The sequence below is a fragment of the Corvus brachyrhynchos genome, unplaced genomic scaffold (genome assembly GCF_000691975.1).
Source record: "Corvus brachyrhynchos isolate BGI_N302 unplaced genomic scaffold, ASM69197v1 scaffold302, whole genome shotgun sequence".
NCBI lineage: Eukaryota > Metazoa > Chordata > Aves > Passeriformes > Corvidae > Corvus > Corvus brachyrhynchos.
Genome location: NW_008237244.1, coordinates 3,425,230 through 3,439,966, shown reverse-complemented (window position 1 = coordinate 3,439,966; position 14,737 = coordinate 3,425,230). Strand labels below are relative to the sequence as shown.

The 14,737-nt window shown below is 40.6% G+C and overlaps 1 protein-coding gene across 1 annotated transcript; it reads left to right on the top strand.

Moving 5' to 3' along the window:
- Nucleotides 1-1,289: 1,289 nt before the first annotated feature.
- ERICH5 (glutamate rich 5) lies at nt 1,290-14,231 on the top strand. The gene is made up of 3 exons (XM_017730370.1): nt 1,290-3,994; nt 5,945-6,061; nt 9,335-14,231. Exons 1-3 carry the CDS (start codon nt 3,718-3,720, stop codon nt 9,355-9,357), a joined length of 417 nt encoding a protein of 138 aa, XP_017585859.1. The 5' UTR covers nt 1,290-3,717; the 3' UTR covers nt 9,358-14,231.
- Nucleotides 14,232-14,737: the final 506 nt, after the last annotated feature.

Sequence of the window (14,737 nt, the reverse complement as noted above, 5' to 3'; positions counted from 1 at the left end):
TGAATGAATGCCTAAGTCCATTCCGCTCCGCAGGCTTTTTTTGTTTGTTTAATTTCCAGACAGGTCCTGCTGTTGGTCCTATTGTGTAGTACCTTGTCAGTCTAGTGCCCTTTCTTCCCCCCTTTAAAAGAATACTGAACTAGCAATACCTGACCCCACTATCCTTCCTTTTTCTTACAAAATCCGCCCCGACACAGCGTGCAGCATTGGCAATATTCCTGTGGCTTTAATCGGCTCAAGTCACAGCAGACTAATTTTGTGAGGAAGGTATATTTGTAGGATGTTCTGTAAGAATATCCTCGCTATTCAGTGGAAGTAAAACAAAACTGTTTCCATATTTATCATATTTATCTCTTTGCTCCAAGGAAGGTTTGGAAACACTTCTGTAAGAACCTGAATGTTGCAGTTACAGGAATTGGCGTCTCCAGAAAGATACATCTTGAAGGCAGATAGATAAAAGTTGTTTGCATTTCATTTTACTGCATTTCTTTCCTATATTCTTGAGTTATGATCTATTGTTGTTACTCTGCCTGCAGCATCCATGGTTTTTGTATGGGTTTATATCCTGTGTGATGTGTTGAGGTGCTGTGTCTTGTGACTGCAGAGAGGAGAGCAGGTTGTATGGGTTGAACGCTGTCTGTGCCACTGCAGAGCCAGCACACATCTGCAAACCAAGGAGCCCTGCTGAAAGTATCAGCAAAAAACTCTTTATACTCTACCTGCTATCTCGTTCACATGGTCAGTGTACCAATTCCTCTGCCTTTCCATCCTCCACTGAAAGATACTTGCACAGGAACACTGAAGGGCTCAAAGAAACAACGGAAGTAATTTATTCTGAGTATTTTAGGTATTCTTATTTTAAATATAAAAGCACGTTCAAGGCAGGATAGGTTATGAAATGTCTTAAATACATACACTAACGTCATGGTAAGGATAAAATGCAGTTTGTAATTACAGCAGAAAGATCTGCATTAATTGGGCAATTACTAACCAGGTATGTTAACAATTTTCTAATTTACTTTGATAAGAAAAGATAATTTGAAAAAAAACTTATCTAAATATGTTAATAGAGGAAAATGTATTTCATTTCCTTCTGTTGATGTGTAACTCACAAAACTTTGAGGCTTTTCCAAAAGGAAAGAAAGAAGGCAAAGGGAAAATACTGTAGCCATGGCCCACTTACATTCACTGTGTTTTTCTTTGTTTCTCTAGCTGAAATAGTCTACAGCAGGGAAAATAAAAATTTTAAATTTAAAAATAAAACAAAACTAGAAGGAATCCTAGGAATGCTGACTGCCACATGATGTTCATTTTTCTTGGGGATAAAGGTATTGAACAGATTACTGAGAGGATTTATTTTTTCCATATTAGGGATTTTTTTGCATTTCAGATGAGAAAAGAGGAATGCTTCCAGGTCTCCAGCAGCGCGGATTTGTGTTGCATGGCAGTATTTTATAATCCAATTTGTATGAAACATTTTGATGAAGAGAGGACTAGCTGGAAGTTATAGGACTGATATTTATAGGAGCTGCAGGAGATTCCTAGTAATAGTACATTTGAATTATTTCTTTTACTGCTAACACAAATTAAAACTCTGTATAATATGCTAATTTTCACAGCTCATTTGTTTCTGTCTGTAGGTTTTAAATGCTCCCTGTCCATCTGGCACTGAGCAAGGTGAAGGCATGAAAAGTGTCTAAAGGGACGAAAAATAAAAATGTGAAAAGATTGAATGTCTGGTCTCTGAGCATACATTGCTTTTTTAATCACTGCTTAGAATAGCTTAAGATTTACTCACTGTTATTCTGATTGGATATCTGTTTCACCTTGAGCTTCATTTTAGGAAAAGGAATGCTTGGAAGACAAGGTGTGATAGAGATCTAGAGAAAGTAATCGGGGAAATATATTTGCTGTTTCTCGTAATGCAGGAACTTCCACTTGATGAAATGACCAGCAGCAGGCTTAAAAACAGCCAGGATGTGTTTTACAGGGGATGTAAGTGGGCTGCAGCCTTCATTGCCATTGGTCATCGTGGAGACTGAGTGTAAACAGTCTGAAAAGGGGCTTGAACAGGTTGACAAAGGAATTCCACTGATGGATTGACACTCAGCCCCGTGGGCTGGGGCCCTCTGCCCTTTCCCCTGCCCCTCAGCAGCTGTCAGAGGCAGGGTCTTGCCCTGGGCGGGTTCTGTGGTCCGAGACGTGTAGCTGAGTTTACCTCCTGTTGTTTGAGTTGCATTAAGAATTGCCATACCACTGTGGATTTGGAGGAGTTGGTTGGAACTTGGATGGTTTGACAGTTCCTGAGACAAATGAGATTTTATCTGTCTCATAGTCGAAGTTGCCTTCTGTCTGTCTCAGCAGTCCAGATTCCCAGTTCTTGTTCTTCTGGCTTAGCCATCCTTCCCTGGGTCTGTAGGCACATGCTGACTAGGTGACACTTGCTGGGGAAGTGTTTTGTTTGAACGTCTCAAAAGAACTGTAAACTTACTTTAAGGGCAGCAGTATTCAAGCAGATGTTTTAAGAGCAGGGTGTATTACATTTTTTTTCTGTTCATCTATGTCTGTATAAACATATATAGATGTGTTCATCTACAAACAGTATCATGTGGTTCTGCTTGCTGGCTTTGACACTGCAATCACAATTTTCTCAGAAAATAGTTTTTCCAGTTTTTTAATTATTATATAAACGGATTTCATGCATGAATTACCAAGGGTTTCATCCTGACATTCTTTAGGAAAAGGTTAAGTACAAGATCCTGTCAAACTGAATTTAATTAGAATGTTAGTAAGTCAGTCTGATAAGTAGTATAGCTCATTTTGAGTCTTCAGCTTTTATCCTTAAATACCTGTCAAAGCAATTTTGTCAGTTCTTTATTCATAATTTTTTTCTGCCAAAGCCATTTGCTTTACTAGCCAATAAGTTGATGAAAGATGAAAGAAGCAGACGTTTTAACTTGTTTAGGCTTCCTGTTGTTGAATTTTTTATTAGACAAATCATACTATGAATGGTAGTTTAGTACTGAAAAAGACAGACAAAGTGGTTTTTGCTTTAAGAAGTGGGCACTGCTCATCCTTTGGGTTCTCAGGGTTTTTATTCAACCCACCTGAAGGTACCACCAGAACTTCTCACACAAAGCCCAGGACAGCAGCTCCCTCACACTCCCCACATTGATCCTGTGCTTGATTTGGGGCAGGAAAAGGTGCTTCCTTGCAGTGTCTTGTCACCAGCAAACCACCTGCACACTGCAGATTCATAAGGCAAAATGTAGTAGAACATTGACTTGCAAACAGGTCTGCTCTCTTCATATAAAAATATATTAGGTGCTTCAAATGAAAACTTATTTTTAATGTAAGAGCAGCACCATCCTCTACTGGATATGTGCAGCAGACCTGTGAGGGAGTATTATCCATAGCCAGGCAGTGCTTGTCAAAGAGACAAGTGTTCAGAGACACACTTGTCAAAGAGACAAGTGTGGTTCACTGTGAATTTAGTTGTTATCCAGTTTATGTGCCCATTCACCGATTATCTGTAATTATCTTTTCCCTTTCCTTGCCCTACTGTAACTAAAAGCATCATCAGGTGCAAACACCCGGACTGCAGATGACCATGAAACTGTAGCTGACCAAACACAGTTGGACCCAGCAGAATGTGTGAGCCTTGCCTCTGAGGAGACCAACCCAGGCGAGCACCGGCCGGGAGAGGAGGCTTCAGCCATGATCCTGGATGTGGAGGGGAAGACAGATTCGGTCAGTAAAAGGGAGGAGCCAGAGGGCACCGAGCCCCTGCCCGCAGGAGAAGAGAAGAGCTCTGAGCTGCCCTCTGCGTGGCGAGAGGAGAGCAGGGGGCCTTCACCGCCAGCACCGGGAGAAGATGCTGGGGCACCTTCACCAGGACCAGCAGAGGACAGTGGGCTGGTAGAGGACAGCGACAGCTCTGTAGTGGAAATCGTCGAGAAAGTACATGTTACTGAAGAGGACCACTTCATTGAGGGTAATATTTGTGCTTTCATAAATTCAGGAGACCAAAATTTGCCTCCAGGGACTCCTGCGTGGGTTCTTTTGACTTTACTAAGAGCCTCAAATGAGCTTCTGGAGTCAGAATTTGGTCCAGGGAGTCTGTATGATGTGAGGCATAGAAGAATGTGGCTGGGGAAGCCTCAGATTTACAAGTCCAAGCTGTAATAAATTTAGTCAGCATTTCCACCTCTGCTACTTCATTTCATGTCCTTTTTGTTCTTAGCAGGTAAAATGTCCCACCATACCTCTCACTTAAAACATTGTGTCTCTGGGTAGCTCAGACACATTCCTTAGTATTTGCACAGCCCAAAGGCTCAATTACTTAGTCACATGTATTAATTACAAAGCAACTACCCTTGCACACATAAAGCTGGAGGGTGTATGTTTGGATGTAGAAGAAAAAGCATCTCTTTGATGCATGCTTGGCATGTCCAGTCTGTCCTAGAAGCTTGGCTATAAGACAAGCAGAATAGAAGTAGTAGTGGAGAGACATGGGGCTGTCTTTCCACAAATGCTTGGGGGTGACTGGGTGGGGAGAGAGGCTGTGTGAGGAAGCAGTGGTGTCTGCAATGACAGGTATTTCCATGTGCTGTGGAGGAACCTTTAGCTGGAGGTGGGCTCCTTCCTGGAAATTGCAGGCTGTGTTCATCTTTGGGTTAGTGCCCAGAGGACATAGACTGCACATGCAGAAGATGAACATTTCACAGGAGGAATCAAATTTCTCCTAAATGGTACAAACTAGCTCAGTAAAGAATCAGATACATCCTGGGGTAGCTCTTCTTCAGGGATTAAGCAGGTGAAGCACATGAGGGAGACATGGTATCAGCAGGTTTCCTCACTCCACTTTTGCCTTGAAGAAGTGCAAGATGCAGAAGGACTGATCTGTGGAAGTCCAGAGCCACTTACACACACTACCACTAATCCTGTGGCTTTGCTTTGCACGTCACTGAACTGGCTATATGAATCTCATTCTTTGCATCCCAGTAGCTGGGCATAGTTGTTGCAATGCTTTGTCCTCTCCTGTGTCCCTTCACAAAAGAATTTTGTCCTCTACATAAAATGGGCATCTATCCTTTGGAATAAAGCCTCGTTTTATGTAAGCAATAAATGACAGGTTGTTCACCTGTTAAACACACATCCTGCCCAGCTGCAAACTTCAATTTTATTATTCACCATTTCTAAGCCTCAGGGCAGTGCCAGAGGCAGAGCAGCATGTCCTGGACCTTGTCTTGTCACCTCTCATCAGTGGAAACATGTTTACAGTTGTGTGTCTGGCTGAAGATGAGTTGTAAAGCTTTAAGCACCAAGTGATGTGTGCAGGGTGAGTGAACAAGGCTTTTGGGGAAAAAAGTTTTGCTCCTATTACTTACAAGGTGTAAGTAATATCTTAACTTGTGTGAATTCTCTTTCTGTGACACATCTGATGAAGAAGGGCTTTTCTATTTTTATGCTATGGTATATATGATACTTAGCATTTGTTTTGCTTTCCTTTATGCTTCCATAGCTATATGAGGAAATGAATAAGGCAGCAGCTTCCCTCAGAAAGCAGGGTTTCAGCCAGACTTGCATGTTACTATGTTTTCTATTTCTGTTTCATTCCAGTTGCAAATAAAATTGCACATACATGAAATAAAATCCAGGAAAAATAATTTGAACAGAAATAGTACTCATTATTTACTTTGGATACAGCATCAACAGGATTTTGTGAAAGCATTAGGAGAACTCCATAGGCATGAGGCAACCGTATAGCTGGATGACGAAAAGTGTTTGGGATCATCTTGTTCTCTATGGGTTCATTCAGGGGGTACCTTCGTAAGGGGCTTTGGAGAGCTGACAAAGCAAAACTGTTTACAGAAAGGAGCTGGGGCACTTGGTGCTTTTTCTCAGTGGATCCTAATTTGATCTCCATGGTTACCCTTCCCAGGTGAGACGAGAGAACAGGTGGAAACTGAGCTGGTCAGTGAGACAGTAAGTGAAGGGCCTGAAACAAAAGAAGAGGAAACAGGAGAAGCTGTGGATAGTGCAGCAGCGACAGAGATAGGTATGTTGACAGAGGAGGGAAGTACCATATGGGTTATTGTTTAAGAGACAGCAAAGACTGTGCTGTCCTTAATCCCCTGTTGGCATACAGCTGCTTTCTGCATTTTTACACAAGAGAGAGTCAAAAATACTTTACATTAAAAGACGTTTTTGGAACAATCAATTGGAAGTCATGCTTTTTACATGGGTCATCTTTATATAACACATGAGCCTTACCAGTGATAATTTTTCCCTCTTTGGGAAGAATGATGGACTGTAACATGCAGTCTTGGAAAAGAAAAGCCTTTGTTAAAATCATTACTCTGCTCATTATTATTTGCAGGCTTGTTTTTGTAAGCTAAGCCTTAATGCTGCTTTGTGATTACCATTCTATGCCAGCCATTTTAGATCCCCTTGTTCTCCTTATCAGCTGAAATCAGCAGTGTGGTGCTGTGGTGAAAGCACGTTGCATAGCATATTCAGTCACACGGTGGGAAGGAAAAGTCACAGGCCAAATAAAGGAACTCTGGAAAACTGTTACGCCAGTGAAGAGAAAAATTTAAGGGGATAAGATATCCCTCTGGCAGACTTTGAGATTATGGTCAAAATTCTATCACCACAGTCTTTCTACAAAAGTTCTTTCTTTTTCTTCCTCCACATTGACTAAGAACCTCACACTTAATCTATCATGTAAGGTGTTCATATGCCCCAGAAGGCAGAATTAGAATCATAGAATCATTTAGGTTGGAAAAGACCTTTAAGATCACTGAGTCCAACTGTTAACCCAGAACTGCCAGGTCCATCACTAAATCCTGTCCCTAAGTGCCACATCCACACGTTTTTTGAACGCCTCCAGAAATGGTGATTCCACCACCACAGGTTACTCTATGGTATTGCTGGAATGTAGAAAAGGATGATCAGGCAATGCAGACAATTCCTCCTTTCCCCCAGCGAATGTTACTGCAATAGCTGGAACCACCTCTCTCTCTCCCCTCCCTCCTAATCACTGGTGTACTGAGTCATGCTTGGAATCTCTCTGGGCTAGGGAGTATTTATGTAATTCAGAAGATAACAGCTTCAGCAGAAAGGGTGGTAGATACCTTACACCAGTGCTTTTCATGACTTCCAAAGGAACCTCTTGCACCTGGGGTGAGCAGTCTTTGGTTCCTTCCCAATGCTAGTATGTGTCACAGCCTTAGGGCTGCCAGCGGCAAGCCAGCGTGTTGCACTGCTGCTTATGTTTCTGCTAGAGGGCTAAGGGGAAAAGGTTTTCAGCATAAGCACTACAGTCTGAAAGACTAGTAGGCTGGTGGTCAAGCAGTTTGGTCAATGCTTATGCTTCTTTAGATCAGTGATAAAAAAAAATGCTAATGCTCAGATCCCTTTAATTTTCATGTTTGACAGTTGCTCATCTTTATAAAGATTGTTACTTTTTAAGCTAGCCTGTGAAGACAAGCAGTTGTTGGCCATTGACAACTGTTCTTTTGCAGGATCTTTAAATTTATGCCAGATAGCTTTGCCTATGAAGTCAAAACAAGTTTAATCAATCAACTTGTTTCTAATGTCTTAAAATTATGTCTTTTCTAAAAGCTCCTATGCTTTTGCAAGGAATCATCTCTCTGTGCTGTGAATTCAGCAAAGCACTTAACTTGATTGTAGGAAACCTCAAAGAACATCTTCCTACTCCTGAAGAGCAAGAGAATCATAGAAAAGCTTGGGTGGGAATGGACCTTAAAGACACCTAGTTTCAACCCTCCTGCCATGGGCAGGGATGCCACACATTAGAACAGGTTGCTTGGGGCCCCATCCAACCTGACCTTGAACATTTCCAGAAATTTCACCCAGCGATGATTACAGCTTTATTGAAATTCTTCCTCCATTTTCCTGCTTTGACAGTATTCTCCCCAACAGTTTTGTAAGGGAGCAGAAAGAGCAGCCCTGCTTCTATGTCTGTAATGGATTTCAGATGATGGGAGTGCACTGACACAGCTCAGAGAACAGCTGCAGGCAAGAGAAACAAACAATGCTAAGAACGGAACAGTGACCATTTAAACCTGGGATTCTGTTGTGTAAGGGAGCAATTCTTCCATCTTGAAAGGATATTGAAGAAATAAAGCAAGATTCTGGGTAGGAAAGCAAGCCTGCTTAAGGGAATGGAAAAATTCTTACTTTGAGACACATCAAAAACATTCAGGGATTTGTCTCTAGGAGGGTATGACTAAGAGGATACAAGCTGATCCTAGTTAAAAAAAAAAAAATAGGGCTCTAAAGGTAGCTGATGTCCACTTAAGAGCAAGGGAATGCTCAGTGACATGCTAAGTGATTGGAATTTGAAACCCTTAAAGGGAGTTGGCTTTTTTCATGTTATATTAACAATCTTAGCCACAGAGTCACTGCAGTTGGATATCTTTTGTTGGTTACCTTCACTTCCATGCAAATTTCCTACCTTTCCTGTGTTCCCTACCCACCCTCATGGAACACCACAATTCAGCGTGACAAGTCCCACATTCCCATGTTCCCTATCCTTTCAGAGTCTTCTAGCTGGGAAAGAAGTACTTTGAGCTGAGATGGCCTGACACTGTGATTTCAGCCAATCATCCCCTAGGGCACTATCTATTAGCTATGAAGTGAGCCCCAGAGCTTCTCAGCTGCTGATGGCCAACAGCAGCTTCAGGGGCTGGGGACAGTTCCTCAGCCATACTTTGTCATGGAATAGCTGAGGTAGAGGAATACTGCTGGAGCTTGTCTAGTCCTGCTCAAAGCAGGAACAGGTTGTCCTGCTGAGTTTTGAATCTCCAGGGATGGAGACTCCATCAGTTGTGGGCAGCCTATTCCTGTAACTTACCTGTCCTTACAGAAAAAAATTCCTGTATTTAAGGGTAATACCCTATACGTCAATTTATGCCCTTTGTCCCTTGTCCTTATTTAGGATTTACTGTCCATAAAATGCCTGCCTCTATGTCAAATCTGACTGGAATGATGTAGTGATTTCAAAAGATATTAAGAGAAAAGGCAACAGGGTGAGAAGGAGCTCGAGACTGTTGCAGTGACACGCAGAAGTGGTGTTAATGTCTGTAACAGGAAGACTGTGCAGGAATGAGATGGGGGAAGAGGAAGCAGAACCAGTGGCTGCTTTTAGGCCCACACAGAACATTCTTACAGATGTGGGAGGAGACATCCCCTTCATTCTGTGATGCCTCCAGGGAACTTTCCCTTTGAGCTCCCATAAGATTTAGTGAATATCGAGTTATACCTTCCATTAATTCCTAAATTAATTTTTTTCCATGTGTTTCAGAGACAGCTGATAACAAGGAATAGAAGTTATGTTTCAATGAATGTCCTCTTCTTGGGCCTGCTCTTCTGTTCATATGAACATTTTAAAATTTTATTGGGCTGGGAAAATAGAAAGGCTTTTATGGATTGAACCACAAACTACAAACACATGAATAGGAGGCATAAGTTTTATGTAATACAGATATTTTGAAGTCAAGCTGCCAAGACTTCAAGTGTTTGAAATACCTGAACTTCCATCTCCCTGCCACAGAGTGCCTTCTATACATAGCAGGATAATATTTCAACGGGAGTATAATCGTTCATTTTTCAATTAGGAGTTTTTCCCAGGTTCAGAAAACTGACTTCAAATGGTGGAAACCTTCAACCAACATTATTTAGGATAAAGAATACAGTGTAGCTTTTTTCTCTTTAAATGACTGTATGTGGGCAGTTCCTCTGAATGCCTGGACTTGCAATGTATGGAGCCGCTGAAGTGTACAGCACATAGAGGACTGGGAAAGGAAAGTGCCCATTTAGCAGCCTATAACTAAATGCAGAGGTGAGTTTTCCAGAAAATAGAAGATAACAGAATGCAGTGTCCAGGACTCAACTGTCTGAGTGCTGCTCGCTCCCCATTTTTAAACACAAATTTATTGAAGGCATCATAGTACAATATATGTGATGACTTCTGCAGAAGCAGGGAGAAGAGGCCATTTTTAACTGAGTGGGATGTTTTAGTTGTATAAATCCTAGAAGATCACAGCTGCTAACATTCATGGTGAGTAATAACCTGTCTTTAGCTGCGTAGCTCTCCTCATATGCATTTGTGGCTTTTAAAACGGATTTCTAAGAGAGAAAACACAAGCCTGTCTAAGAGACAAATATAAGCCTGTTCCCAAAGAAGAGGTTGTCTATTATATTTCCCTGCAGTGCTGTCCTCCTGGAGAAATATGCTATCAGGACTGTCTGGGTTATTTTCCAAAATGCTAAAAAAGCATTTTGGAGATGAAACTGAATGGACAGACTTTCAAACAAATTTCCTGTGAAAACAGGCCCTGAATATGATTTGTGTTTTGGGTCAGATAAAGAGTAGAAATTCGTTCTGATGGTGAATGTTGCAGAATCACAGAATCAACTAGGTTGGAAAACACCTCTAAAATACTTGAGTCCAAATGCTGACTGAACACCACCTTGTCAACTAGACCATGGCAGTAAGTGCCATGTCCAGTCATTTCTCATTCAGGGATGGTGACTCCACCCCTTCCCTAGGCAGTCCATTCCAAAGTTTAACAACCCTTTCTGTGAAGAAATTCCTCCTGATGTTCAGCCTGAACCTCTGCTGGCACAGCTTGAGGCTATGTCCTGTCCAAAGGGCCTATCTATAATATATTGCTGGGGACTGTGTTTACAGGATTCTCTGGCATAAGGATGTAGGACATGGAGAGCATGGAGAACACAGTATCGCTCTTTTATTAGCTTTATTGTATGAAAGGACTTTAAAAAATCCTAACTGTCACCAGCAAATTATACAAATCACCTCTAAGAGATAATTTCATACTGCATGTACATGTCTGACTCCAGCTGACTCTGGTTTGTATTAAATAACCTAATTGCTATCCTTGGCCTATTAACCTTTTGTGTAAGCTGATAGTTCTTGGCTGTATCACTAAATCTAAGGTTTTCTGTTTAGCAGCACTCTTATGAACTTGTCAGCTTCATTTAATATCAACTTCCTGTAGGCAAGACCATAAACTTTTAGAACTAGCATACTTTTTTTTTAGGGAACTTTTGCTAGGTGGATGTCATTTTTAATTTATTTTTTAGTTTTTCTAGCCTTCTGTAATAGAGAAGCTAAAATGAGCTGCTAGTTCTATTAAAAAATCTATTGACATTAAAGTGAGCATTAAAAATTCAAACAGAAGTAGTCAAACTTTTTATCCACATACTCAAACCATTCCATGAAAAAAAGCCATGAAAAACAACACCATGCACTTTGGAGAGCTGAGGAGTGGGGGAACAGGTACTGAGAAGAATGAGAACACCCCGCAGTGACATAGGACTGGGCTGGGTGTACAGCCATGTTCCAGGAAACCCCAAGCACTTCCATCTTCAGCTGCATCTCATGGCTGATTTCCTCCTGTGAGCTGGGAATTCAGTTCAGCCAGCAGCACATGTGCCAGCACAGCCCCACTCCAAAACACAGGAGATTAAATTGGCAGAGACAGGCTGACTACTTGCAAGATCATGAATTGCAGTCTGGCAAGCATTAAACCATTTTTAAGCATAAACCAACAAGAGCTCTGTGACAGAAATCAGTAGTATTCATAGCAACAGAGGAGACAGCATTTGGAAATAAAACGTGAAGACACAAGGGTGTCAAAATGACCTGCTCACCTCAGAGTCTCTCTTTCTACCACTGTTGTAACAAGGAAGACAGGTGACTGTGTTCTTACCTCACTGTTCAGCTTCTTCACATCGTTAACAACGCAGATGAAAACAAGAGGAATATAAACCAGTCAGTGACTGAATGGTAGCAGTCTTTCTTAATCATCTTCACCCTTACATATTCTATAATTACAACAGATGAAATCTATTCTTCCTTTCCTAAAGAGGAAATATGCTTGATACTCTGTTAAACATGAAAAGTTAAATCACCTAAATTATCACAATGTGCCTGCTAGAAATATGCTGAACATCCTGCCCTGAGAAATGAAAGATGTCCCTTCCATGCAAATTTCATTGAGATCTAGTACTCGTGGTCTGGGAGCTACCAAAGCACGTACTGTGGATAAAGGAACAGTGCCTGCAGTTTTTTGCCTCTGCAAACCTGGGACTACATGGAGGTTGCAAGGAGCAGAAATTGTTCTGTCAAAGAGCTTTCTCATGTTAAAAGCTTGGAAAAGGATATGCTCCAATATTTGTGTTTATAGGATACACCTTCAGATCTAAAGCAACACATTTTTTTTATTTTTTTTTATACAGTCAAGAATTTTTGATGATTGTTTTGCATTTTGTGAAAAGCTAAACAAACTTCAGCCCTCAACTTCATCCAAGGTGGAAGTAATCATTCCTCACTGCGATGAGTGCTGGGCAGTAAACTTTGAACGAACAAACTTAATTTCCAAGCTAACAAGAAAGTTCTGGCAGAATTTTTTTTCTAATTACCAATAAACACAGCCCTAGAAAAGGTTAAATTTACACCCTGTCAGCTCTGTGCAGACACATACCCACGCTGCAGGATCTTAGATGATACCTGGCCACCTGGCTGGCCCGGGTTGGCTCTTTCACTCAGTGAGGAACTGCTTTGAGGTAAACACTGCAGCAAGAACAAGCGCTGGTAGAAGAAGATTGGGGCAGTTTATGTGCTTTAAGAGAACACAGATTTATTAAATTTATTTTTTGCACTGTTTCCTCTGTAGAGAATATAATCATTTTAAGAATAAAGAGTCTTACTAAAAGAAACACTTGATAGAACATACACATTTTGGTACTTTATATATTGCTTTACTTTCACAGAAAGAGAAGACCTGTTTTGCTGTGTTTTTTTAGTTAAATGTGATAGAAACAAATTTTAAAGGGTGAAATCAGGATGCCACGAGCTGAATTGCAACTTTGTATTCTGCATGTATCTCAGTCTAGCAAAGGAAAAAAAAAGCCGTATTTAACTTACCTCTATTTAAAACTGGATTTATTAAATGCCCACATACTGGGTAGTTTGCAAATTAAGACCTAAGAGATAAGCTTTTCATGTTGGAGAATCATGGGTGTTAGCCTTTTTGTTTTAAAGAATAGAATCAAATAATATAACACTGCTTAAATAGAATAAATGTTCTAAACTTCTCTGTGAAGGCTGATTTTTTCTTTTGAGAACCACTATGTTATAGCTGTAAATAGGAGAGTTTATTTCAGTTATTATAGACTTTCTGTACCAGAAGAATACATATCAAGAAAATGTCTTGAATGGCCTTGATTTAAATACGTAGTCTAAAAACTGCAACTGTCTTCACCTGAAGAATCATAAAGCTAAAAGTGAATTTCAGTTCCTGAGTTTTTGCAGAATGGCACCTACTTACTGATAAAAACACTTAATGAAAGCAGTGTGTTCTGCCTTGTTAGCTGCATCCAACATGCAACTTTTTCCAGGTGTTTCATTTACATTTCAGTCTCAGACTGTCCGTTACTGTGGAAAGCAATGGTATATTCAATCTCCTACCACCGAAGTCTCCCAAGGAGTGCTATAATGGACTTATACCGGCCAATGCACAGGTCAGCACGCCAAAAAAATATCGAAACTGCCATCTAGTGTTGGGTTCGAGGTGGGCAGAGAGGCTGCACGACACAGGTAAGGTAGGTAGTGGGGAAGAACGGAAGCAGTAAGAAGGAATAACCACTGTGGTTATAAAAGGCTGAACTTAGATCACATTCAAGACTCTTGAAATCAGCTGATTTACAGCGAACTTGAACTAAATCTGCTACAAATCAGTGAAATAAATCCCAATCAAGTAATTACACCTCAACAAAGCTGTAACAGAGAAACCTAAATATAAATTAGGAATTAATCTCCGTTTAAAAGTTTAAATGTGACTCCATTCAGTTACATTATTCTTAATTATTATTGACAAAATGAAGCAACATCTGCTTTGTGTTTCCTAGAAAGTCATTGCCATATTGGTACTAGCTCCTTCCTAACAAGTCTGAGTGTGTTTTCTTAGGTGGGATTGCTTATGGAGTCAGAGCTGTAGAGCATAAGATACATTATTAGTACAGCCAAGGAGGCAGAACAAGAGCAGAAGCCAAAACTAATAAAAGTTCATGTATAGGAAGTTTATTTAGAGAAAAGTCAGGCATTTTTCAAAGGCTGTTTGGAAGTTTGCTGTTTGAAATACAAAAAGCATTATCTTGCTTCTAATAAAAGTAATTATCTCCCAAAGAAAGCAAGATAATACTACCAAAAAAAAAAAAATACATCTGCACATATTTGCTGTGAGAACCTCATTATGAACCTTTTTTCTATAAAGGTACAATTCATAAGCTCAGTGAAAAGCAGAAATGGCTGTTTCACATCAAATCTAGGATGGCTAAGTAGGGCTGACTGTTCTCACAACTTTCCAATGGCTCTTCTGGCGTATGCTAAAGGGATACCAGGAATGCAGAAAAAATACAAAATATACTTACTGCAATAGTGCAGCTGAGGTAACAAGAGCTGGAAAGCATGGCTGGTGAGCAGGAAGGTAAGAACGCCCAAGTGCAACACCTACAGTTTATTCAAGGATGGAAGATGATTCATGCAGTGTGGCTGTGATATTGAATGGAGGGGGATATTCAGACAAGGCAACATCTGTATGTGCCATGGAAAGATTGACATTAACATGATGCTGCCAGATTGGATTCTTCTTGCATGCTTACCATATGAAAGTCATGAACC